Source organism: Podarcis liolepis (genome assembly GCF_965112155.1).
Source record: "Podarcis liolepis genome assembly, chromosome: 15".
Lineage (NCBI taxonomy): Eukaryota > Metazoa > Chordata > Lepidosauria > Squamata > Lacertidae > Podarcis > Podarcis liolepis.
The window spans coordinates 42911354-42935120 of record NC_139566.1 but is presented as its reverse complement, the minus strand read 5'-3'; the positions used below and the strand labels follow the sequence as shown (position 1 = coordinate 42935120).

Here is a 23767-nt window from a genome sequence, read left to right as displayed (position 1 = left end):
ACATTGCTCAGTGAAACTGACTATCACAATATGCGGTCGTGGTCATTAGGTGGCTTTTAAAAGCGATAATTCAGCTGTCACTGGCCACCACAGCCATATGTTCAGAGGCAGTGTCCTTCCGAGTGACAGTCAGGAGAGCAACAAAAGAAAAAGAGGTCTATTGCCTGTGGCTTCCCAGTGGCAACTGGTCAGCCACTGAGGTAGACAAGTTGCTGGCTATGTGGACCTCAGTTCTGATCTGGCCGAGCTCTTTTTTAATTCTTACTAGCCACGTGACAGTATAGAAATGGAACCTCCATATGCAGGCATAGCCTACCCCCCAGTGGGGAACAAAACTGCTGTGCCATACGGCTCTATTGCCTTCATGCCCTGCCTGTGCGCTTTCTGGGGGCGCCCGATAGGCTACTGTGGGGAAACAGACAGCTTGGGTTTGGGGCGATGTAGTAGCAGGTTTCATTCATTCTTCCTTCCTACAAGTCTCAGTGTAATTCGTCGACGCTCCCTTAAGGAGAGCCCTCGTTTCCTACCGGGGCGTTTTCGCCGACGGACCCGTTGCCCCTGGAGATCTGTTCCGTTCCTCTTCGGGGTCCGGCTGGAATCATGGAGCCCAGCGGTATGCGGCCGAGGCCAGGGCCGTTCCTGGCCTGCGCCTGCTTCTTCACCGACAACCTGTTCGTGCCGCGGTATGGGCTTCACCTCCGCTACCACGGGGATCCGGAGCAGCTGCGGAGGGATTATGGACCGGTAAATACATAGCGCCGTGGACGTTTTCCGGAGAGCAGAGACTTTATACACGCGCACCCTCCTCTCCTATCGTTAATCCGGATTGGAGTCATAATTCCCTACACGCAACGAAAGCAGAGGCGGGGGGGGATAGTACGCTTATCCCCTGACTTCTAACAATGCAATGCTAACCGTGCCTACTCAGAAGTAAGCCCCATTGGGTCCAATGAGGCTTACTCCCAGGTACGTGGGGAGAGGATGGCAGTCTCAATTCGCACACTTTAGGGAGTAATCCCTCTGATCCCAGGGAACTTTTTTCCTGACTAAAAAGTAAACACATTTAGGATTGTACTGCAGAGCTGCTTACAGTTACAGTACTGTGTTTTAGAGTTTTAAAAAAGTTATCAGAATGAAGCAAATACAATAGCAAGTACATATAAATAGTAAGCAACCCCCTATGTTGAAATGGCCATAGTAAAGAAATGTCTCCACAGGGCTTACTTCTAGGTTAAAAGAAAGAGGAGAATTGGGCTTTAATCCTATAGGAAGTCCTATTGAGCTGAATGGGGTTTACTTCTGAGTGAGCATATAAAGCCTTCTCCAACAGTGTTTAAGTGCAAAAAAGGGGCACACACCAGAGACTACTGTTGCTTTAATTTTATCCAGACTGGTGTGCCTTTTAAAACAATAAACCCTACTGTATCTGGAGAGGTACAGAGAGAGGTCTTGCCTCTGGCCTTGTGGGTTAATTTCAGGGATAGTCCCATGCTTTTCTAGACCGTAGCGGCATTGGTGTGGAAGGACTGGGACTGTAATGTAGAAAACAAAAACGTGTGTCACACATATAAACTCAGCATCTATCCTACAGGTATTAAGACAACGGGGCTGCAGAAGCGTGGAAGAATTTGAGGCAGTAATCCAAGAGGTACTGTACCTGGCTTCGATGTGAGAGAACTAACAGTCTGATCTTGTGTACATGCTATACTTTACGCTGTGTTTTTCAACCGGGTTTGGCTACCAAGAGCTACCAATAAAAATTCACACAGATGTGTAATGGAGGCAGGGGGAGAGCCGCTGCTTCTGGCCCCAGGTAGTTGGTGATGCAGGTCAGGTTCTCAGCTCTTCTCTCCAGAGGAAGTGGGTAAAAACAGTTACATATGGTCTCAGGCTTGGCTTTGTAGTAAATATGTCAACAGCCAGAGACAGCCTTTGCGTTGATATGCAGAATGTTCCAGTGACATAATCCAAGTTTCAGAGCGCTCTGTAGACTGCAATCCTATACCCAGGGACCTGATGAACTCAAAAGAACTCATAGGGTTTGCTTCTGAATAAAAGCACATAGAGGTGGGCTAAACATATATAAATAATATTTGATTACACAGCCCTGGCATTTCTGTTGCTTAAATATGGAGCCTGGACCTATCCACCCAAACATGGTGAAGACCAGAGTGATACATCTCCATAAGCTGCCTTTTACTGAATCAGACCTTTGGTCCACCTAACTCCCTACCAGAGGTTCAGAACCCATAGCCTGGGGGCCTAGATGGAAAGATGTATATCCAGGCACGTCCAACAGGTAAATCGTGATCTACTGGTAGATCACTGGATGTCTGTGGTAGATCACTGGCTCCCCCCAAAGAAGCTCAACAACTGTTCCTCCTCCCTAAAAATCTCAACCTTTGACCTGAACCCCCCAAAAGGGGGTAGATCACTGCCAGTTTTTAACTCTGTGAATAGATCAAAGTCTCTTGAGAGTTGGCCACTCCTGTACTATACTATGTAAACCTCTGACTTTTGCATGCCTGGAATGCAGCTTCTTGTATGATTCGCACCCACTTCTCCACTCACTTTTGCCTCTGGTCTGGCCCATGACTGATATGTGGTCTCAGGAAGGTTGCCCACGGGCTGAAAAAGGTTCCCCTCCTCACCTCTGGTTTACATTGACTGACTAGGCATTGAGCTTAGAACTCTTTGCATGTAAATCAGATATTCTATACTGAGTTACAGCCTTTCAACTTCAGAATGAATTTTCCTAGGTTGAAAAAGAAGTCCAGAGGAGAAAGGAATTAGAGTACTGCTCTAGGGAAAGGAAAGCAATAATTTCCCAGAACTACAAGCCAAAACATCCTCAACTGTATACTTTACAGGTAAATAACTTGTTTCTTCTATTTGCATGCAAGTCCATAGCTAGAGATAGTTTAGGAATGGCTTCTAGTCTGGCGACATTTCCGTACAACAGTTTAGCAGGAGGGTCGGAGTCTATACTCCTGCAAGTTGGTGCAGAGTTGAAGATGCTTAGCTATCACTGGATAAAATGGGACCTGCATACTCTTAACACACTGGCTAATGTTGGTGCTGATATACTGTGGTTAATGGGGCACAGTTAATGGAGAGGGGTAAATTTTGATTTAATATTTGTATGCTGCTTTTTCAGTAGCAAGGTTTATTCTCAATGCAGCTTAAAACGACAACAAAACATTGAGGGGAAAAATCACACTTTCCCTCCATTTAATAATATCAACAAAGGCTAATATATCAGCAAAGCAAAACCAAAACAGTTCAGCAAAAAAAAAAAAAATAAAAAAAAAAAAAGAAGTGCAGATTCAGAATTCAGAATTGTTCATTAGAAATAGTTGCTGAGTAGCAGCCCATTTTCAGCTGACACCATTCCTCTGGGAAGGGGCTTCCTCACTGGGGACAGGACAAGACTCTGCCTGTACTTTTAGCAGCACAAATAAGAAAAAGAGTTGTCACAAGAGTTGTCCAAAAGCAATTCTTCTTCTTACTCAGCCCTGCATGGAACTTGCACCCCCTTTTGGGAATTTGTCCTGGGCGGGGTAGAGTGTCATGTAGAGAGAGGTGCACACCTTTGCAACCCCACTCCTCCTCCTCATGGTTAATTCTGTGCAAGCAGCCATTATTCACTCTGTCCAAGAACAAAATTAAAGTTGAAGCACATTAAAAACAGGTTAAATAGAAGTAGCTTGTGTGTGTGCGAAAATAATTTTTTCCCACCCTCCTCTCCTCTTCCAATGCTAGGAATCATTTCTTGCACCAGAATTTTTAGAAACGGTCAGATACTGCACATCCAAAGGTGCTGATCTTCAAGGCCTCTTGGACCGTGTGGAATCTATATCAGGTGGGGAGACTGGGTTAATTTATCAGCAATATGTGTACATGGTAAGGGGCTGCCCATATTAATTCTTTTTAAAATATAGGTTAAGCATATGTGCAGTTTGTATTCTTGGAGGGAATTAGTGGTATACACATTACCTTCATGTTTAAAAAGATGCCCAGAGGGTGCGGGCTTTTAAAAGGCTGTTTCCCACTCTGCAAAAGGAAATGGCTGCATGCCCCATGTTGTCTAAGTGGCCCCTTTGGTTTTGGTTTGAAAAGATGCAGGAGACTTTTTTTTTACTGGTTTTTACTTCTGAAGGTTCCAGTTCTGAAAATGTTGCAAATCACAACATGGTCTGTCTCCACTGTTGGGGGTAGCATGTCTCTGAATGCCAATTGGGGTGGGGAGATTACAAGTGGGGAGATTACTGTTGCATTCAGCTTCCCATACATTTGCTGGTCCACTGTGAGAACAGAATGCTCAGGGCCACTAACCTGGTCCAGCGGAGCTCTTCTTATGCTCTGTTCTTAACATAGATGATCTAGCCCAGTGCACTCTGTTTTGACTGGCAAAGGCTCTCCACAGTCCTGGGCGAAGAGGTGTGTCTTCCCTAGACTTTCTAATTATAAGCATTTTAACCAGTGCTTTTCTTCTAGGAAAAAAGGTGCTGGTATCCACCATGAAGTTGTTACAATCAGTGCCACACTTTTAACCAGTGGTTTTCTTATAGAAAAATGGTGCTGGTGCTTTGAGTACTCTAAAAAAAAAAAGCACTAGTTTTAACCAGAGATGCCTGGGGCCTTCTGCATGCAAAACATGGTCTCTGCCACTGAGCTAAGGCCCCTACCCATTAAAGAAGAACAGAGAACCAGCTTTTCTTTGCACTTACAAAAACCCCACCACCACCACCCTTCCCATTCTGGTCGCCAGAAGGAGATTTTCTTCCACTACAGGTGATTAAGCAAGTGGCTATGTGCTAACTTCTTCCGATTTTATTTCCCATCCTCCCCACAACAGATAAGAGAATCTACCGACTGCCAGTGTTTGCCAAAGAATTCTGTCAAGCTTTCATTGAGGAGCTAGAGAACTTTGAACAATCTGAACTACCCAAAGGGAGGCCCAACTCTATGAATAATTATGGGGTAAGAGTCACTATTTAGGATTGTACTGTTAGACAAGTTGCTTTCTCTTGACAACCCCCCCATCTGTAGTAATGGGGTTAATAGCAATTACAGTCTTGTAGTATAGATCACTGTAAGGACCACAAGAAAATAATCAAGTAGTTTGAGCCCTCCAAAGTGCCAGGTGAGAAGAAGGAACATTGTTCCATGCCTGGTGGACTTGCGAAAAATCTAAGGCATGCTGGGGTTTGATTCATGAAGAACTTTAAAAAGTGTTAAACGTGTTAAAAGAGGTTAAAATGCAGAGAGCCAGTGTGGTGTAGTGGTTAAGAGCGGTAGTCACGTAATCTGGGAAACCGGGTTCGCGTCTCCGCTCCTCCACATGCAGCTGCTGGGTGACCTTGGGCCAGTCACACTTCTGTGAAGTCTCTCAGCCCCACTCACCTCACAGAGTGTTTGTTGTGGGGGAGGAAGGGAAAGGAGAATGTTAGCCGCTTTGAGACTCCTGAAGGGGAGTGAAAGGCGGGATATCAAATCCAAACTCTTCTTCTTCTTCTTCTTAAAAGTGTTAAAAGAGGCATATCTACTAGGTCTGATATTCCGCAAAATAAGAAAGGAATTTTCTTATATGCCACAGCAGCTGCCAGGATTGTATTTGCCAGTAAATAGAAGAGCGAGACAATACCTTCAAAAGCCGACTGGCTATACAAACTAAGCGAATTCATGAAAATGGCAAAGCTAACTGCTTACATAAGAATGCACTCAAACCAAAAACTTATTTTTAAAGTCCGATTCTGTCCTACTCTCAAATCTTTGTTTAATATCCAATTGTTCAAATTCTAGGTACTCACAGGTGCTTATTTTAAAGTCCAAATTGTCCCAGGAAAAAGGCAGCGCTCTCCGGCAACAGCTATGTGGCTTCGCTCCACGGAAATAGCGATTGACTCACAGCACCGCGCCGCTTCCCCCTCCTCACTTCGGAGCCCATTGGTGGGTTCCTTAGTGGATTGGGGGGGCGCTAGAGGTGCCCGCCGAGTCCCACGGTCACAGGCTTCATCCGCCTGTGATTTTAAAAGGGTCCCCGCTTCGCCGTAGCGGAGAAGACCCTGTTTACCGCGGAGCCAGTCCCTCCAGTTCAGAGGGAGTCCGCCATTGCCGGTGGCACCACCCCGGAAGTTCAAACCAAAAACTTAGACAAGAATGGCGATGTTTTGAAGAATATATGGATAAACACTGTTCCAAAGAGAACATGTTGATATGCTTAGATTAAAAGAGTAAAGTGAAACAAAAATCATTACTAAAACGTGTTAGAAACGAAATAAAAGATAATACCTTAAAAGATTGCAATGTATACCATCCAGTCTAAAATATACAGAAGTCAAGATGGGGTGGAGGGAAGTTGGGGAGGAGGTGATGGGTTGTCACAGGGTTGCGCTCGATTATTATATGTGTAAGTTGTAGTTTACTTTTTGTTTGTCTATGTATTTCTTTTTTGGCATTTTGTACATTTTAATTAACAAACAAACAAACAAACAAACAAGCAAACAAACAAAGTGCTAGGTGAGTGCTAAGATTATTATGCTTACCTAGACTCACCCCGTATTATAATTAATTTATATATCATTACTATTATATTATTATTTATTAAAATTGTATACTGGTCTTCATCCATAGATCTCAGGGCGGTTCGCAAGATAAAACTGCAATATAAAAGACACAAAATACATAATAAAAATAAGAACAAAAACAGTAACAGGCCAATAATCCCCCCTCCCACAACACATTTAAAAGGACAATGGAACCAGGTTCCATTCCTCTGCTGGGATAGTTAAGTCAGTAGAGCATGAGACCCTTGATCTTAGGGTTGTGGGTTCAAACCCCATGCTGGGCAAAATATTCCTGCATTGCAGAGGGTTGGACTAGATGACCCTTGTGGTTCCTTCCAATTCTGTGATTTGTTGATCTTAAAGTCCTTACTGGGCAAAGAAGCAAATCTTTACTATCCAAATTGAGAGAATGTAGCATGTTAGAAAATGGAGGACAGTTTTTAGCCATCGCGAGAACCTGACTACCGCAAAATGCCCTGACCCTTCTGCAAAAAATATTTATTTTGCATTCTGTTTGGTTCCCCTTTAACTCTTTCTTTTGCATGTTCATATATGACCCACTGCAGGTTCTCTTAAACGAACTTGGGTTGGATGAAACTTTCATCACCTCTCTGCGTGAAAAATACCTACAACCCCTCACAGCTTTGCTTTACCCGGACTGTGGGGGAGGCTGTTTGGACAGTCATAAGGCCTTTGTGGTGAAATATGCTTTGCAGGAAGACTTGGATTTGAGTTCCCACTATGACAATGCGGAAGTGACTCTCAACGTTTCCCTGGGGAAAGAGTTCACTGAGGGCAACCTCTATTTTGCTGAATTCAGAAAGGTGCCTCTTCTTTTAATGGCTTACTTTCACTTTATTATGCCTATTATTTCACAGAATTTGTAAGAAACATGCGCAGTTCACTGCCACAAGATGTGTTAATGACTTTAAACAGAAAAGATGGGGTAAACCAGTGTGTTGGACCCCAACTCTCATAATCCCTGATAACTGCCTGGGGCTGATGGTTCCAAGAATACCCAGAATGCACCATGTTGGCTATGCACAGACCCATGACACTTACATGGAACTTCCATGTATAGCGGCAGTACAACTCTGCTTATTGGCTGCTGGGGTGAAAAAGCAGAGAAAGCCTGCTCCTCCCTCTCCTGCCCTCCTAGGGAATTTCCAGAGGCAGAGTGGTCCCTATTGAATAAGTAATGCTAACCTCAATAGACTTTGGTCTAAGGTTCCATTTAATCCAAGGGTGAGGAATGTGTGGCCCTCTGGATGTTGCTGAATCATTCATCCCTGACCATCCCTGGGCTGATGAACTTTGGGGTATACCAGGTCTTTTCAAAAACACCTAAGCCACCCACCATATCCACAGCTTGCAGCAGTGAGTTTCTCATGTCAAAAGATGTGCCGTGTGAAGAAATCCTTCTATTTGTCCGATATGCTTTTACCCAAAGCAGTCTCATTTTACTGGACCATTATGAGTCACAGAGGTAGCTGCTAACAAGCAGTGGCCTGGAAGACAGCCCTCTCTGTGGAACCCCTAAGTCAGTGGTGTCCAAACTTTTTTAAAAGAGGGCCAGATTTGATGAAGTGAAGGGCCATGAGGGCTGACCAAAGGGCCAAAGTTGTTAACCTTTTTTTAGGATTGAAGTTGTGGATTTTACCCCAGGAAATATACTGCAATAGGGGCTGGATTAAACCAACCAGCGGGCCGGATTAGGCCCCCAAAATGGACATTGGACATGCCTGCTATATGTTTTTCTTCTTACAAAGATGTACTCCTTGCTGTCTGCCTCTTGTCACGTTTCTCTGCCTGGCTCGGACAAAAAGAGCAACCCAGAGCCTTGGAACAAGCTGTGACCCAACGACCCGTACAAGGTATGGGAGGAAATACTTAACAAGGGTTATGATGGGTTATGATGATGAAGCCATCCGCACAACTCATACACTTAAATCATCCACGAAATCTTAAAACTGATTTCACAATTCACTTAAAATTCAGGCATGTCCAAAGTCTGTTTTGGACCCGCTGGTCGGTTTAATCCGGCCCCTGTGGCGGTTGGGTAAAATCCCAAAAAACCTCAACAACCTCAATCCTACAAAAAGCTAAACAATTTTGGGGTAAAATCTTTTTAAAAAAAGAAAGCTCAACAACTTCAATCCTAAAAAAGGTTAACAGCTTTGGTCGGCCCTTTGATCAGCCCACACGACCCTTCACTTCATCAAATCTAGAATCTCTTTGAAAAAAGTTTGGACACCACTGAAGGGTTAAAGTCAAAGAGTTCAAGAGAAGCAGAGAAGGGGGTGCTGGATACTGACCCCACCCATGCCGCTTCCGTTGGGAAAGGGGTGTGGTTTAAGCAGCCCGGTCGCCCCGCCCCTGCCCATTGTGCCCCGCCCCTTTCCCTGCAAGGGTCCAGGTGAGTGCAAAACGCCTTGGGGCTGCTGGGCAGAGAGACCCCACCCCAAAATGAAGGGAGGTGGGTGTGCAGCTGAGCCCCCGCCCCATTACGAGTATTCCGAATAGCAATATGGATACTATAGACACATGCAGAAATACAAATGTTTCCTAAATTTCAGTTGAGTTTCCTGCATTTCAAGGGGTTGGACAATCTATTTTTAATAGGTTTAATTGGGTTTGGTGCTTTGTCTCTGCATGTCATTCCTTGAACAGCTTCCTGTGCAAAGATAAGGCTTGCTTTCACTGCTCTGTTCATTTGTGCATTTGACTAGTGTTGGGTGGAGGGAAATGCAGCCCCTGGGCTGAAAAATGTCCCCCTCCTGCCCTCCTGGGTCTCTTTGTGACATCACAGGCAGACCATGCATAGACAGGGCTGGGGAAACTAGGCCTCAAGGGGGAGCACTTGTTAATAAAGACATGATGACTGAGGAGCCCCCCCCCCTTGTGACACGTGTGGCTTGTGGACTCCATGGCACCCTCAGAAACCCTTCTTAGCACCCACCAAGGCCCCCTGACCCATTTTTTAAAAGTTTCCCCAGAATCTGTTAGTTTTTACAGTGCTGCAAGACCGTTTGTTTTGGCAGCTGAAGGATTGGTATTATTTATTTATTTTGCCCTTTGTGAGAGATAAATAAACTGGTTCCTTTGGCTTAAGGTCTCTGGATCCTTTTAAATAAAGTGATCTGGACAAGATGGGTGAATTAGAAAACCTTTTTATTATACACACTTGCAAGTGGGGTAACCCAAGATCAGGCACATCTTCATCAGGAAAAACACAGCTTGTAAAGTCTCTTGTCCGCCTGCAAGTTCCTCCTTCCACGCCCACCAGAAGGGAGTTTCAGTTGACAGACGTATTGCGTCCGCCTCATTAACATTTTACCATCCCACTTTCCATATTAATCATTATACAATACAGTACAATACAATACAAATACCTTTATTGGCATTTCAAATTAAGACATTTCAAAATGGCATGAGAAACAAAGTCTTTCTTGTTGTTTCCGAGAGATTTGAATGGGGAAATCTTTTTGATTCCTCAAGAATAAGGGGCAGTGGGGTGAGGGAGGCCAGGGCCACATCCACACCTTTTAACGCGCTGTGAAGCCGCTTTAAACACTCATGGCAGTGGAATGGACTGTTTTATTTGCGATTCCTGCACTGCAGGGGCTGGAGTAGATGACTCTCAGAGTCCCAACTCTTCAGTTCTATGATTCTAAATAATAATAACATGTGGTCTTTCTTATTCCTTTTCAAGGACAGCAACCCAGTGCCAAAATACATCGAAGTTGAACATGTTCCCTTCCATGGCTTATTCCACCGGGGAGGACAAATTCACGGGGCGCTGCCTATCGCCTCTGGGGAGCGCTGGAACCTGATTATCTGGATGCGATCGTCCACTGTCCGGAATCATCTTTGCCCCATGTGCAACAGAGCGCCTGAATTGGTGCAGGCAGAGGGATTTGGAGATGGGTTCACCAGGAATTCTGAAAATGTACAGCTTGAGACTCTGGATGTGTGCTCCTTAACCTAGGGAGGTGATGTGCGGCAAATCCTGTGCCTTGATTTCACTGAAGACATTGCTAGAGGGGCTGATGACAATACTGGCAGTAGCCCCCAAGCTGTTTTCTGTAGGCCAAGCTGAGAGAACGTGTCATACATTAAAGTCATACATTAAACACATTGAACACACTCTGAAAAGCTAACTGAAAAGGTTATGTAGAAGCAGATGCCACAACAGCTAATCAAAACACTATGGTTGTGATCACAGATTGTAAAAATCAGCATTTATCCCTAAAAGACAGGTGTCTGTTTTGCAGTATAGGTGGCACACAGTAGGTATTTGTCAACAGGAGCAGGAGAGCAAATCTGAGGGCCTGGCTACCATATCGTCAAGCGTACATGGAACTCCCGCCTTGCTCAGAGGGATTGCGGAAAGCTGCCTGAAGCCTGGAGAGCAAGAGGGGTTGGCGCGCACCGACCCCTCTCGCTCTCCAGGCTTCAGCGAAAGCCTGCATTCGCCCCATAGGACGCACACACATTTCCCCTTCATTTTTGGAGGGGAAAAAGTGCGTCCTATAGGGTGAAAAATACGGTACATGAAATAAAAAGTGGGACTGTGGCTAGTGCAAACAGACCTACAGACCACAGGTTGCTGACTAGGAAGATGATGCCAACTTACTTCGCTTGCCAATTATGCTGGAGCTAAATTCCTGATGTACAATTCATTTTGAATTTGCCATATTTTGGACAAGATGCAGGCAGCAACGAGCACTGGAAGTGCAAAATGGGAAACGGAAGCCTATCATGTGCATGGTGAGAAAGGGAGTTAAGGAGCTCTTTGCTGGGTTCCATGGAAAGGTGGTTGCAGGGGGTGCATTGTAGCCAACAGTGTGCTGAAAGACTTCCGGGGTGGCGCCATCGGCAATGGCGGACTCCCTCTGAATTGGAGGGACTAGCTCCGCGTGAAACGGGTCTTTTCCGCTACGGCGAAGCAGGGACCCTTTTAAAAATCACAGGTGGATGAAGCCTGTGACCATGGGACTCAGCGGGCACCCTTAGCGCCCCCCCACCCCGCAAAGGAACCCACTAACGGGCTCCGAAGCAAAGAGGGGGAAGTGGCACGGTGCTGAGTCAACTGCTATTTCCGTGGAGTGAAGCCGCACAGCCGTTGCCGGAGAGTGCTGCCTTTTTCCTGGGACAATTTGGCTTCTAAAATAAGCACCTGTGAGTACTTAAACTTTGAACAATTGGACTTTAAATAAGGACTGGCGAGCAGAAAGGAATTGGACTTAAAAAATTTATTTCAATTTGGTACTGAAACGGGAAGGTCTAAACAGGAAGTCAGCCTTCCGTTTCTTTGTAAACAGAATAAAGCAAAGACAACTAGAGCTCAGAAACTAGAGCTCAGAAAATCACTTCTAAAGGTTTGGCTTTCATCATTTAAAATTGTTGAACCCCCCTTCGGCAGCAGGAGAAGAAGGAGGATCTTTTCTGGACTGTTTAAACCTGCAGAAGTGAGTTTAAAGTAAAGTAACTTTCCACCGTCCTGATCCTGGAGCGGGGTGTCAGGACTGACGTTTGAAGCTCATTGACCAGAGACAAACGCTTTTGACAGATAGCTAAAAGAAGAGAAACATAGTGATTCCATTGTTTCCTTTCGCACCTTAAAGGAACAAATATTGACAAAATATCTGAAAAAAGGAAACTCTGTTGCTAGACTTGTCTTTAAAAGAAAGATTAAATAGAAGTTTCCCCCCTAGAGGGAGACTGTGAAACTGTAACCAACTCCTGGGAGCTGGCAGCTGTTACAGATTACAATCGTGGGAATAGACATCTGACCTTCAGGACAATGTATTCAGAAGCTCTGTTGTGTGCTTTCTATAAAACAAATGCCCTACTGGAACAGCTACATGAGAAGACGAATTTGATGGCTGATTTGATTAGGGAAATTTTGAACAGGCAGTGGGAAAATATGTGGAGCCCACCCAGGAATTAAATCAGGAGTGTGCCCTGACAGAACAGGCCCAACAGGAATATGAACTTTTGGATTTGACAAATGAACTTGGAAAAAGCCAGATTTGGAAAGACAAAGCTTGGTTTGGTCTGGAAATGGGGGGTTGGATAGACCCTCCTATGCAGGGATGTTTGGACTTTTCAAGTCTGGCAATGGGCCGTGAGATGTTTGGGATTGTGGGGGCTCTCAATTTTGGAGAGATTTTGAAACATGTCTTTAAATACCATATGGAATTTAGTGTCGATTATGGAAAAGGGGCTGATCTGTCAAGAAGGGTCAAAAATATTGCAAAGCTGGAGTTCCCACGAGTGAAACGAGCAGGAGACAAGGGAAAATACAGTTACAAATATGAATAAGAGCTGTGGAAGGGACATGGAAGAGACTTAAGGGCCTCGGATATTAGGATACCAGGTTAATGCGCCAGATTGATGGGATAATGAGGACTGACAAAACCCGGGACCAGGAGGAAAGGACGCTGGATGAAGACTGGATTTGTTTTTATTTCCTTTTTTCACTACTAGGACTGTTTTACAAAATTGATGAATGTTAGAAAAATGTTGGAATGAAATTACTTGGCTTTAGTAAAAATGTTTAAAGAATTATGCAAGAATATTATGGTTATGAGAAGTTGGTAAAAATAAGATTTAAGTTTTAAGTTTCAAGGTTTTTTATAGTAAGATAAGATTAAAATAGTTTAAGGTAATGTAATGACAGAATATTATGAAATATGGAAAGGATTTGCTGTGACAATTAACAACCAAGATACAAGGAAAGGGAGGAGGAGGAGGTCAAGGAAAGAGGGTAATGATAGTTGAGGAGTTGAGAATAATGGATTTGTTTTTAAATGTTTTTAAATGTTTGTGGTGTATTCTTGTCTTGTTTTTTTTTTTTCTTGTTCTCTTATTTTGAATTTGTATATGTATGGTTGGAAGTGGCTTGTTTTTTTCTTTTTCTACTTTGTTTTTCTTTTGTAACTTTAAATTTTTTTCTCTCCAATAAATATTATTTAAAAACAAACAAACAGTGTGCTACATGAGGATTGGAGCTTATGCTGATGGCTAGATGTCTTCTGTGATTTACAGTTGACAGTCACCACGTGAAAGGGTCAGTAATAATCTCTTACTCTCCCCTCCACCTCCTATCAAGCTGATAGCTCTTACAATTGTAATTATCTCTAACCTTAAAAAACATCATTTTATTTTTAATTCATTTCCAACTGTCTACCTTGATTTCCCAGCAAACTAATTTCATACAATTTCCAATTCAGAGGCCAGCTCACAGCTGTCTTTGCTTGGTGCAAGCCTCTAGAGGCAATCAAATGTCCACTTTGAAAATTAATCTGCACAGTTATTAATGCAAAAGTAACCTGATGAAAGGAGGCAAAAAAATCTCCAACACCATTCATTTCCCTGTGAGTGGGATGAGAGAATGGTTGTGTGTTTTGAAATGTCGGTGTTCTGAGTCAATTATATTTTTGTCCAGCTCTATTCTGTCAAAATCACATCTGGCCATTGCAGTGGTGTAAAATAAAGGGTGTAGGAAATGAAATAATTGTTGCCTTTTCATTGTTTAAGGATGTTTTGTTAAGACTTTTGATTCAACACACTTATTTCAATATACAGTTGTACCTTGGTTTTCGAACTTAATCCGTTCCGGAAGTCCGTTCTGAAACCAAAGTGTTCTTAAACCAAGATGTGCTTTCCCATAGCAGCAGGGGACTCAATTTACAAATGGAACAGACTCAACAGGAAGCGAAACATGTTCTGCATGCAAGGCAAAGTTCACAAACCAAAACACCTGCTTCCGGGTTTGCAGCGTTCTTAATCCAACTTGTTCATAAACAAAGCTGTTCTTAAACCAAGGTACCACTATATAAGCGTCAATAGACTGACCTTTTAAATAGGAAGCTACTCTTTATGTTTCTAAGCAATTTTTTACCTTTCAATTAATTCAACAATTTTATAATGGCTCTTAGTACCATTAAATAATGCCTTATAGTGGTACCTTGGTTTACGAACTTAATCCGTTCTGGAGTCTGGTCTTAAACCAAAGTAGTCTTAAACCAAGGCATGCTTTCCCATAGAAAGTAAAGGAAAACGGATTAAATCCGATGATGAAAAACAACTCCTAAAACAGCAATTTTACATAAATTTTACTATCCAACGAGACCATTGATCCATAAAATGACAGCAATAGACCAGGCTGCAATCTACTACCCAGTATAGAAACCCTTCCCCTGCCCCTGCCATCCTGGGAGGGAATGCCGCGGCAGTCACTTCTTGTCGGCGAAGCTCAGATGCTGACAGGAGGAGAAGCAGCAGGCAGAGGGAGAGAACCGTTAGCAGAGGAAGGCAGAGAGGAGGGGAGAGCAGCTGTAATCTGAGCGCGTTAAGCAAAGGGGGGGGGACCAAGGTGCCAACAAAATTCTGTTTTATTTTTTAGCTATGCTAGAAAGACCAAAGCAGGTTGCAAAGAATTTCGTTTTATTTTTTTAAGTAACAGCAACACTCCTGAATCGCCCTCCCTCTCCGCAGCAGCTGGAGGGATAACCCTAACATACAATAAGTCATATAAAACTTGTCAATAAATGATGGTCAATTATATTTTTGTCCAGCTCTATTCTGTCAAAATCACATCTGGCCATTATATTTGTAGACGAATCCCTATGACAATTGCTAAAATGGCTGTTTTAAACAATAATACAGAGTTATTTCACCAACCCACTGGGGTACAGTTTGACATGCATGGAATTTATAGCATATTTTTATTAAAGTCAAGGGTAAGATAATAGTGGTACAGAATATAAATTCTATTTTGTTGCATTTTGTGTGGAAGAAATAAGAAAACTGAAGCAGGACCCAAATATTCACTGTTCGTATAAGAGCTGGACTAATTAACGGTTGCAATCCTATATACACTTTCCTGGGAGGAAGCCCTATTGAACTCAATGGTGCATGCCTCCGAGTAGACATACTGTACCTTAGAGTGTACTGTATAAAATCATTATAGTAAAGCCTTTGTGGTTAAGAGTGTTAAACAGAGGTGGAGCAGGTTTTGTTTTGTTTGCTTATTTAGCGTTCAAATCCAGGCTTGAACCGCTACTGACTCAAAGTCTGCTGCCAGATTCTGGGCTATGCTCAGCCTAACCTACCTTACAGCATTGTTGCGAGGATAAAAAAGTGTGTTGCCTCGAGTTCTGTGATGAAAAGGTGGGATAAAAATGTAAGAAGCAACTACTAAATGCATGTTTTGCCAATTGTTAAAAATATGAATTATACTGCTTTATTTTTAATAATATTTATTTTAAAAGATGCACGCTCCACCTTCTGATCTAAACTGATCCCACAAAATGGTTTACCATTTTATTTTTTGCTTCTTTTTATGATTATTGTTCTTGAACGCCACTTTGGATATTTTTGAACAAACACGTACAGAACACAAAAGGAAAATTTCCCCCCTTAAAAATTGAAAGAAAGAAAACGGGGATCCTCGATCTTCGGCTCCGCTCCCCCGATTTTTTGGGTTGCAGGGATCCCCCTGGGCCACTCGGCACCCTCCAGATGCTGGCCTGACCTCTCGCCCCTCGCTCCCGGGGCCCAGGGAAGCTGGAGCCCAACAACCCGGCGGCGCTTCAGGGAGGCCGGGAACTAAGATGCTCGGCCTCAGTGTTCCCCGCCGGACACTTCATGGCGACGGACGAGGCGAGGACAGGAAGTGGCCGAGGAAACTCGAAAGAGTTGCCGGGGGCCCCGCTCGGTTTCCGGGGCTTCGGAGGCGCAGCCCAGCCCGAGAAGCCCGGCCTCTGCAACGACGCTTCTCCGGGCGCCGCGCCGCGTTCCCTCGGGGCGAGGCCCGGGCCCGGCGGGGTGAGTCCGGCGGGACGGGGCGAAATTGGTTCCGCAAAGATTCTGGCGAGCAGGCACCCAGTGCGCATGCGCGTTGGCTGCCTGACGGAGCCCTTATCTGGCAGGCGGCGGGGCGGGGCTTAGAAAGAGGGCGGGGGGAGACGGAGCGCCGGGATTGGGTGGAAAGGCTTTGAAGGACAGCAGAAACCGCGCGGGTTTTCTTAAAAGGGTCAAGGCGCGGCTGGGTCTTAAAGGGGCCGAAGTGCGCGCGCAGGTATACAGGTGCACGAATTGACAGAGCAACGCTAGCACAGATTTGTGTTCCCGGAGTGGCTTCTTATTATTAAGATTTGTTGGTCACTTAATTTTGCCCAAGGCAGCCCAAAGCGACTTACAAAGTAGTAGGGAATAAAAAGTACAGTTATAATGAAGAAGAAGAATATCAGGTAAACCTACTACAGCCAAATAAAACGACAAACTGAAACGACAACAGCCAGTTTAAAGAAGGCAATAAAATCAAACTGCTCTTGAGTTACAAAAAAGAGGGTTGTGCACTAGAAATTATCCAAAGCTAACGATGAATGAGTTATTGTGGTTATTTTATTTTTAAATTTTCTCTAGTCAACCGAGGTGAGAAGTTGTTGCCCTGAGAGAAACAGCCCTGGCTGCTGAGCTCCAAGGCTGCTTTAATCAGGAAGGTTGCCAAGCTTTAAAAACAAAAAAACCCTGACCCCCATTGTGGCCCATGAGAGGCTAGCAAAGATATTGTGTTAGGCTGTAGGGCAGGGATGTGGCCCTCCAGTTGTTGTTGGACACCAGCTCCCATCAGCCCCAGCCTGCTTGGTCAGGGATGGTGGGAGTTGTAGTCTAGGAGCTTCAGGAGGATCACAGCTTCTCCCTCCTTTCATTTTAAAGAATGAACCACTTGGCATAGAATTAACCTATAGAACTTTCAGGATCTTGCAGTAACCTGTAGCCCCAATGGCCAAGGAAGGATTAGATGACTACATGCCATGGCTTCACATCTGAATAGGCCAAAGTGCAATCCTTGGCTCTGACTAGCAACACGGATGGGATGCTGCTATTTTGCAAACCTTGCAAGACCAAATTTCCCTAACCAAGACCTTTCTGAATGGACATTTACTTCTGGCTGGTTTGAAACTTGAGTAAGACTGAGTGTGATCTTCAAGGGCAGGATGGTCATAGGTAGCCAAGCAAGTAAATAGATCTCCTTGTTTGGAACAGACCTGAGAGTATGATGGCTCACAGCCAGGCGAGGAAAAGGTTTCGGAGCAGGAGCCGAAGCGACTCCCAGAGCAGGCGAGATGTGGAGGAGAAGGAGAAGGAAAGGAGGAGAAGCAGCAGAGAATCCCAGGGGAGGATGAGGAGTTTGTCTCCCGCCAGCAAAAGAGGATCTGAGCCCCCAAGGGTCCGAATGGGCTCAGCCTCCAGCAAAGAAGGTAAGGATGTGGGAAAGGGTGTCAGCTGCTTCTGAAGCAATAGCCTAAGAAATGCAGAACTCTGATCTCTCAGTGTTGGCCAGTAGTGCAGTTTCCTGGGGGAGCTATTGTCACTTTCTGGTCACTGAGGCTGCTCCCTGCACCCTCCACCATGGTCCCCTTGTTTGCTTAGGATGAGGCACTTGTGTAGAATGCAGCCTGCAGAGCAGAGTATTTCTCCCGTAGGTTTTTTTTTTAAATTATCACTCCTTTTGCTTTCATAGAACTTCCCACCAGAACCATCAGGGCTTGAAACTTTGCCTTCTTAAGCTTTGTCCCTCAAGCGAGCGATGGCTGCACACTGACAGCTGCCTTTTGTAACATCCAGGTGTGTCTTAAAATCAGTGCCTCTGATTATATCATTTGTTGGGCACTGACTTCAGAGCCACATCTATGCAGCAGATTCAAACCATATTAATGGGTTAGAAATATGTCCTGGCTGCCCCAACCCCAGGCAAAGAATCCCATGGAGACACTAGACTAGTTGCCTCCCCAACCCCAATTACAATACCTAGGTTATTCTTGGAGGTGAAGCCACAACAATTAAGCTAATCAACAAGTTCCAGTTCTGGGTTCTGTCCAGGGCTGGAAAAGAGAATTCCCTCAGTTTATTTCTCCCTTTGGGTAACAGTTCTGGTGATGTATTGCAACATGATAGATATTCCCTGGTGACTTCTGATTGATGCTGGGTTCCAGTGAAAAAGAAGAAGAAGAAGGAGAAGAAGAAGAAAAGGAGAAGAGGCAGCAGCAGCAGCAGCTCCTCCTCCGAGACCAGCTCCTTATCTTCAGGATCGTCCTCCTCTTCCGATTCCTCTACAGATGTGTCAGGTGACGATGAATCCAACCGCAAAAGGAGGAAGCAGAGCAAGAAGAAGCTAAGCAAAGAGAAAGATAAAAAGCAAAAGAAGAAGAGGAAGAGGAAAACCAAGAAGAAAGCAAAGAATAAATCAAAGGGGAGGGAGAAAGAGGGAGCAACAAAGGGGGAGGCACTCCCTGGCCCTTCCCTGGACCAGTGGCAGAAAGAGACCCTGGGAGACTCCGGGCCAGGTAGGACTGGAAAACAATAACAACACTGTTGGTTAACGAGTGGCAAAATGAATGTTGCAGTCTTGCAATAGGGACCTTAATTAGATCCATTTTCTGTAAGTTTGTTTATTACTAGATGGATTTTTAAAAAATCATTACTAAGCTATTTGTACTTTTAACTGATAGTGCAGTGATTTCTGAACACACTGGAGGAGCCTTTTTTCTGTGGGATTAAACAACAAAAATGCTCTCCCTACCAGTGGTAATACCAGAGCTATTGGTGAGACCACTGCTTTCTGACTTGGGTCTGCCTCTCAGCCCTGACAGATGAGCAGAAATCCCGCATCCAAGCAATGAAGCCCATGACGAAAGAGGAGTGGGACGCTCGGCAGAGTGTGATAAGGAGAGTCGTTGACCCTGAAACAGGAAGAACAAGGTGTGTTGCGTGGGGGGGGGGGGTTGTCACTAGAAGATTGTCACTAAGTTAAATTTATGTAGACCCTCTGGGTTTTCTCTCCTGCATCTGCATTATCCTCTGAAAAGACCACATAGTTCAGTTTCTTTACAGAGCTCTTTGTATTTTCTGTTCTTAAGTTCCTTCATTGGCAGTTTATTTTTGCAAATGCTGACCCCGATTAATAGTATCGTTTTAAAAGCACCACGCGCAGAGCTTTTACACTTTCTTTTATTTTCCCCTTGCAACATCACCATGTGCTCAGTCACTGTTGGTCCCATCTTACAAATGGGGAACTGGACTGTGATAAAGCGAGTGGGCACAACAAGCCATGTTCTTCAGCTTATGAACCTTTTCTTCCTAAGCTTAAAAGCCCCTAATGTAGGGAAGGTGCTCCAGACTTGCGGTTATGTTGTGTCCCCTTTTCTGCACCGTTCACAGGATCCCTTTGGGGTTTGGTCCAAGTGTGGCTGTGCCATAGACAGGGAGAAGCGCATCATGACACTGGTAGCTATGGATTGTATACAGCCTTAGTCATACTCAGAGAAGACCATTTGAAATGTGCCAGTTATGGTTCTTCTCTGAGTAGAACTTTGTTGAATACAGCCCTGCTTTTAATCCTACCCCTCATAAGCTCTAGCTTGGAATTTGCTTTTTCTGCTGCAGCCGAGTTGGCATTCTTTGTGACTGGCCCCATTGCAGCAAGGCGATCCCTATATTCTCACATTCTTAACTATGGGAGGCAGCTTCATACTGGCCAGACCACTGGTCCTCTTGGCCCAGTATTGTCTACACTGACTGGCAGAGGCTCTCCAGTGTTTGGGGCATAGGACATTCCCATCCCTTCCTGGAGATGTAGTTGGGGGTTGAGTCAGGGACCTTCTGCATGCAAAGCAGGGAGCTATGGCCCCCTCTGTTGATAGGAAGGGCATATCTACTGTTTGTGCAAGGTGGCCAGGACTACAATCTGAGTTTCAATTCCAGACTTATTAAAGGTGATGGCGAGGTCCTTGAGGAGATTGTTACTAAGGAGAGGCATAAAGAAATTAACAAGGTATGTGGCTGTTTATTATTGCAAAATCTAACGGATGTAATCTGGTAACTGTAGACTTGAGTATTTAGAGGACAAGGCTGGGCTTTGTAGGCTGGGTTTTGTTCAGTGGCTTATTAATTCCCCTAAAGTGGTTCCACTGACTACAGTGTCATAGGATCCTAGAACTGTAGAGTTGGAAGGGATCCTGAGGGTTATCTAGCCCAACCCCCTGCAATGCAAGAATCTCAACATTCAGTCCCCCATCCAATTTGAAACCATACCAGACCCTGCTTAGCTTTGGAAATATGCTAGCAGTTTTATTGCTAAGAGAGAGAATAAGCTGACTTTTGGGTTGCTGAGACTTTCCCATGTAGGTCCTCTTTGCCTTTGTTTCCATCAGTTTGTAGATCAAGACTTTTTCATATCCTAGATGAGAACTTCCTTCCTTCCTTCCTTCCTTCCTTCCTTCCTTCCTTCCTTCCTTCCTTCCTTCCTTCCTTCGAGGCCTGCAGAGTGTGGGGACATTGATGCTGTTCCCCTTAAATGAATAGAACTTCAGAAATTGCACCAAAGGCTGATACGATTTGCAGACCTTTAATGCATCTACCTTTGTTCACAGCAAGCCACGCGGGGAGATGGCCTTTCCTTCCAAGCGAGGACGGGGATGCTGCAGTGATAACTGGAAGGTTTTCAGAGATGGTTTTATTCCCAGCTTCAGAAGCTTTGCTGAAACCAGGCACTGCACTCCCCACACCCAACACCCGTCCCCATGGAATTTGCATGCCAGTGACCTCAGGACTGAGAACTGCTGGGGCAGGAAGATGCCCAGATTCATCAGCTCCTAGTACAAATCCTTCTGTTTTGCAGTTCTCCCCTGTGAGGCTTTCCAATTGCTGCCTCCAGCTTGTTTCCTCATCAAGGCACCTCCCTTAGCAGTGAAAAACAGTGAAAATAATTATCCCAAAGCAAAAGGGAAGTGAGCAAAAACAGAAGACCCAGGTCACTGGAAAGGAAGCGATGGAAGTCTGACAACAAATGCTGTGGAGATCTTTTGCCGCTCTGCCTGCCTCCAAGGCAGGTGGACCAAGTGCAAAGTGGGCTGGAGGCTTCTGGTTTTGACCCTGCTTGCCTCTATCCTGTGTGGGAGGGGACTTTTTTCTAAAGCTCAGCCCAGCTACTTCCCAGCTGGCTTCATGGTGTCTAGGGGCGAGGAAGCAGCTAGGCTGCATCTCTAAATCCACTGTCCTAAGAAGGTGGTAGGAGGAGCACCAGCAGCTGCAACCTGTCTCCTCCTGCTCAAGGCCGAGGGAGTTTCATGCTCTTGGGTTCTGCTGGGAAGAGTCAGAGCAGGGTAAGGGCGTGCAGTTCTCTCACAGGTCCACTCTTGCTGTGCCCCACCTCTAGCATCTCTGACTGAGCAGCATCTACTCAGGTGTGGGGCTTGGCAAGGTGGCTGGTCAGCCATGTTCTGCTGCTACCTCACCTTTTCTTGTGCTGTAGCCTGACACAACGCAGCCTCTGCGTAAGGGCACCTTAGTGGTGAGATCTGGATCGCACTTCAGGCTGTTCTGGTTTCCAACTTCACACTTACACCTACCTAATATAGCAACAGGAATGCATTGAGGCTTTCCTAACAGGTCCACATGGTAACACTTTTCTGCTGCAGCGTTAGCTAGATAGGATGCATTAAGCTCTGGATTCTGAAAAGTGCTGACACCTGCTGCGTTCACGGGAAATTCAAAGCCTTGACCCTTTAAGGGTGCCACACAATTTGCTTCCTTGCTAGAGGGCCCTTGTGTGTCCTTGTGCCAACAGCTATGCAATTGGCAAGCAGGTCATCCTTTCAGGAGCGACTCTGTCCACGCTGCTTTGCTTTGTTTCCAGGCTCCATTTGGGCAGATTATATATCTGGTGTATCTCTGTATGCCAGGGGTAGCCAAATGCTTTTGGCCCGAGTGCCAAACATTGCCAATCCTCTGAGGGTTGCATGCCTGTGACACACTACACACACAATCACACAGGTACACAAAACATCTCCATCACTATGATGGTTATTTCCTTAATGAAGCACTGGGCTAGGTGGAGAGGTTTAAATCTCTGTTCTCAGGGCAACACTGTGGTAGGATTGTTGCAGAGGTTTAAACTGTGCATGTTACTGGCCCAAGCAATTGATTAAGGGGGGGCATGAGAGAGGCTACAATGCCAAAAATGTATTGGGGGGGCAGGAGGAGAAGCCTGCTGGTTCTGCCAGTGACCCTTAGAGCAACAGTGTTGTTGCTGGGATGGCAGACCTCACACCCACCCCTTTCCTTAGAGGGATGGTAAGGGAACTGATAAGCAGCTCTCCTGAGGCAGGACGTGGTTGTTTGCTCACCAACTTTTGGTAATCAAACAAACGTCAGTTTGTGTGAAATTCATTTTAATTATATCCTGTTAATTATTTACCCAGTGCTGAAGAATAATTCACACTTTGGCCTTATTCCTCCAAGAAGAGTCAAGCCAATGAATTGTTGCTTTAACTCTTTTTCATCAAAACTAACAGAATGATTAAAAAAATGCTTCACTTTACATGGATTGTGCCCTTTAAGGGTGTGGTCTTTGTTTTGCAAAATCACAGCACTCCTATTTAACTGGTAGCATCCAGGTTTGTCCAGGTAATAAATGTCATGTCATCAACTTGCACAGGCTTGCTGATGCAGGTAATACCAGGCCTGTTCATTATAACAGCCTTCCCCATCTTGTCTGTTTTAGGGTATCATCTGTTTATTATGGTTTTGTGCTGTTCTGGGAACAGGGTTGTTCCACTGAACCAAGAAGAACTTCCGACTCAGACACGTGTAACCAAAGTCATGTACATAAGACCGAATAAAGCTTTCCTGCTTTGCTTCAGCGATTGAGAGTGGAGTATAAATGCATCCATATTGCACATACTGCATAACAGCTCCGTAAAATAGGTAGTGCTGAGAAGTTGGGACTCGCCCAACCCAGCTTCTGAACCTCCAAGCTGAAAGGGGGATTTGAAACTGAGATGCTTCCTCTGGCTTCCTCTTCCTCCTCCCTGACAAGTGGGGACACCAGAGAACTGGACCAATTCATACTTGGGAGACTGATAAACAGATTGGATTGCAGTTATAATTTTTGCACTTCTCCATTTTTTCCAATACTGCTCTGTGCTCAAAAATCATATGAAATTTCTATTTTAGGTTAAAATATGCAGTGCAATACAAAATGCTCATTTTAGGATAAATGTGCAGCACAATTGTGTTTTTGCTTATGGAAACAAGACAGAACCGACTTATTAATGAACATCTGCTAACCTGACACTGGGCAGAAATAGACTGATCCCTACTGACAAGCAGCTCTAATTTAA

The 23767-nt window shown here is 44.8% G+C and overlaps 2 protein-coding genes across 6 annotated transcripts; both read left to right on the top strand.

Moving 5' to 3' along the window:
- Positions 1-454: 454 nt before the first annotated feature.
- On the top strand, positions 455-14091 carry OGFOD2 (2-oxoglutarate and iron dependent oxygenase domain containing 2). Of its 4 annotated transcripts, XM_083476480.1 has the most exons (8): positions 455-744; positions 1592-1648; positions 2760-2870; positions 3763-3862; positions 4859-4983; positions 7136-7393; positions 10282-11416; positions 13565-14091. In XM_083476480.1, the coding sequence occupies exons 1-7, from the start codon at positions 601-603 to the stop codon at positions 10555-10557; spliced, it is 1071 nt and encodes a 356-aa protein (XP_083332606.1). In that variant the 5' UTR covers positions 455-600; the 3' UTR covers positions 10558-11416; positions 13565-14091. The 4 variants fall into 4 exon arrangements, with proteins under 4 accessions (XP_083332606.1, XP_083332608.1, XP_083332609.1 ...); XM_083476482.1 differs by lacking the exon at positions 13565-14091 and having other exon boundaries at positions 508-744; positions 7136-8443; positions 10282-10556; XM_083476483.1 differs by lacking the exons at positions 7136-7393; positions 13565-14091 and having other exon boundaries at positions 510-744; positions 10282-10713.
- A 955-nt stretch (positions 14092-15046) lies between these two features.
- ARL6IP4 (ARF like GTPase 6 interacting protein 4) lies at positions 15047-23290 on the top strand. Of its 2 annotated transcripts, none has more exons than XM_083476505.1 (6): positions 15047-16406; positions 17631-17845; positions 18581-18931; positions 19229-19346; positions 20349-20418; positions 21017-23290. In XM_083476505.1, the coding sequence occupies exons 2-6, from the start codon at positions 17641-17643 to the stop codon at positions 21071-21073; spliced, it is 801 nt and encodes a 266-aa protein (XP_083332631.1). In that variant the 5' UTR covers positions 15047-16406; positions 17631-17640; the 3' UTR covers positions 21074-23290. The 2 variants fall into 2 exon arrangements, with proteins under 2 accessions (XP_083332631.1, XP_083332632.1); XM_083476506.1 differs by having other exon boundaries at positions 16399-16506.
- Positions 23291-23767: the final 477 nt, after the last annotated feature.

Coding starts and splice junctions, on each gene's coding strand:
- OGFOD2 (XM_083476480.1), top strand. CDS start 601: ATGGAGCCCAGCGGTATGCGGCCGAGGCCAGGGCCGTTCCTGGCCTGC. Junction 745..1,591: donor TGCGGAGGGATTATGGACCG/GTAAATACATAG, acceptor TCTATCCTACAG/GTATTAAGACAACGGGGCTG. Junction 1,649..2,759: donor TTGAGGCAGTAATCCAAGAG/GTACTGTACCTG, acceptor GAATTTTCCTAG/GTTGAAAAAGAAGTCCAGAG.
- ARL6IP4 (XM_083476505.1), top strand. CDS start 17,641: ATGATGGCTCACAGCCAGGCGAGGAAAAGGTTTCGGAGCAGGAGCCGA. Junction 17,846..18,580: donor CTCAGCCTCCAGCAAAGAAG/GTAAGGATGTGG, acceptor GCTGGGTTCCAG/TGAAAAAGAAGAAGAAGAAG. Junction 20,419..21,016: donor GGCATAAAGAAATTAACAAG/GTATGTGGCTGT, acceptor CTTTGTTCACAG/CAAGCCACGCGGGGAGATGG.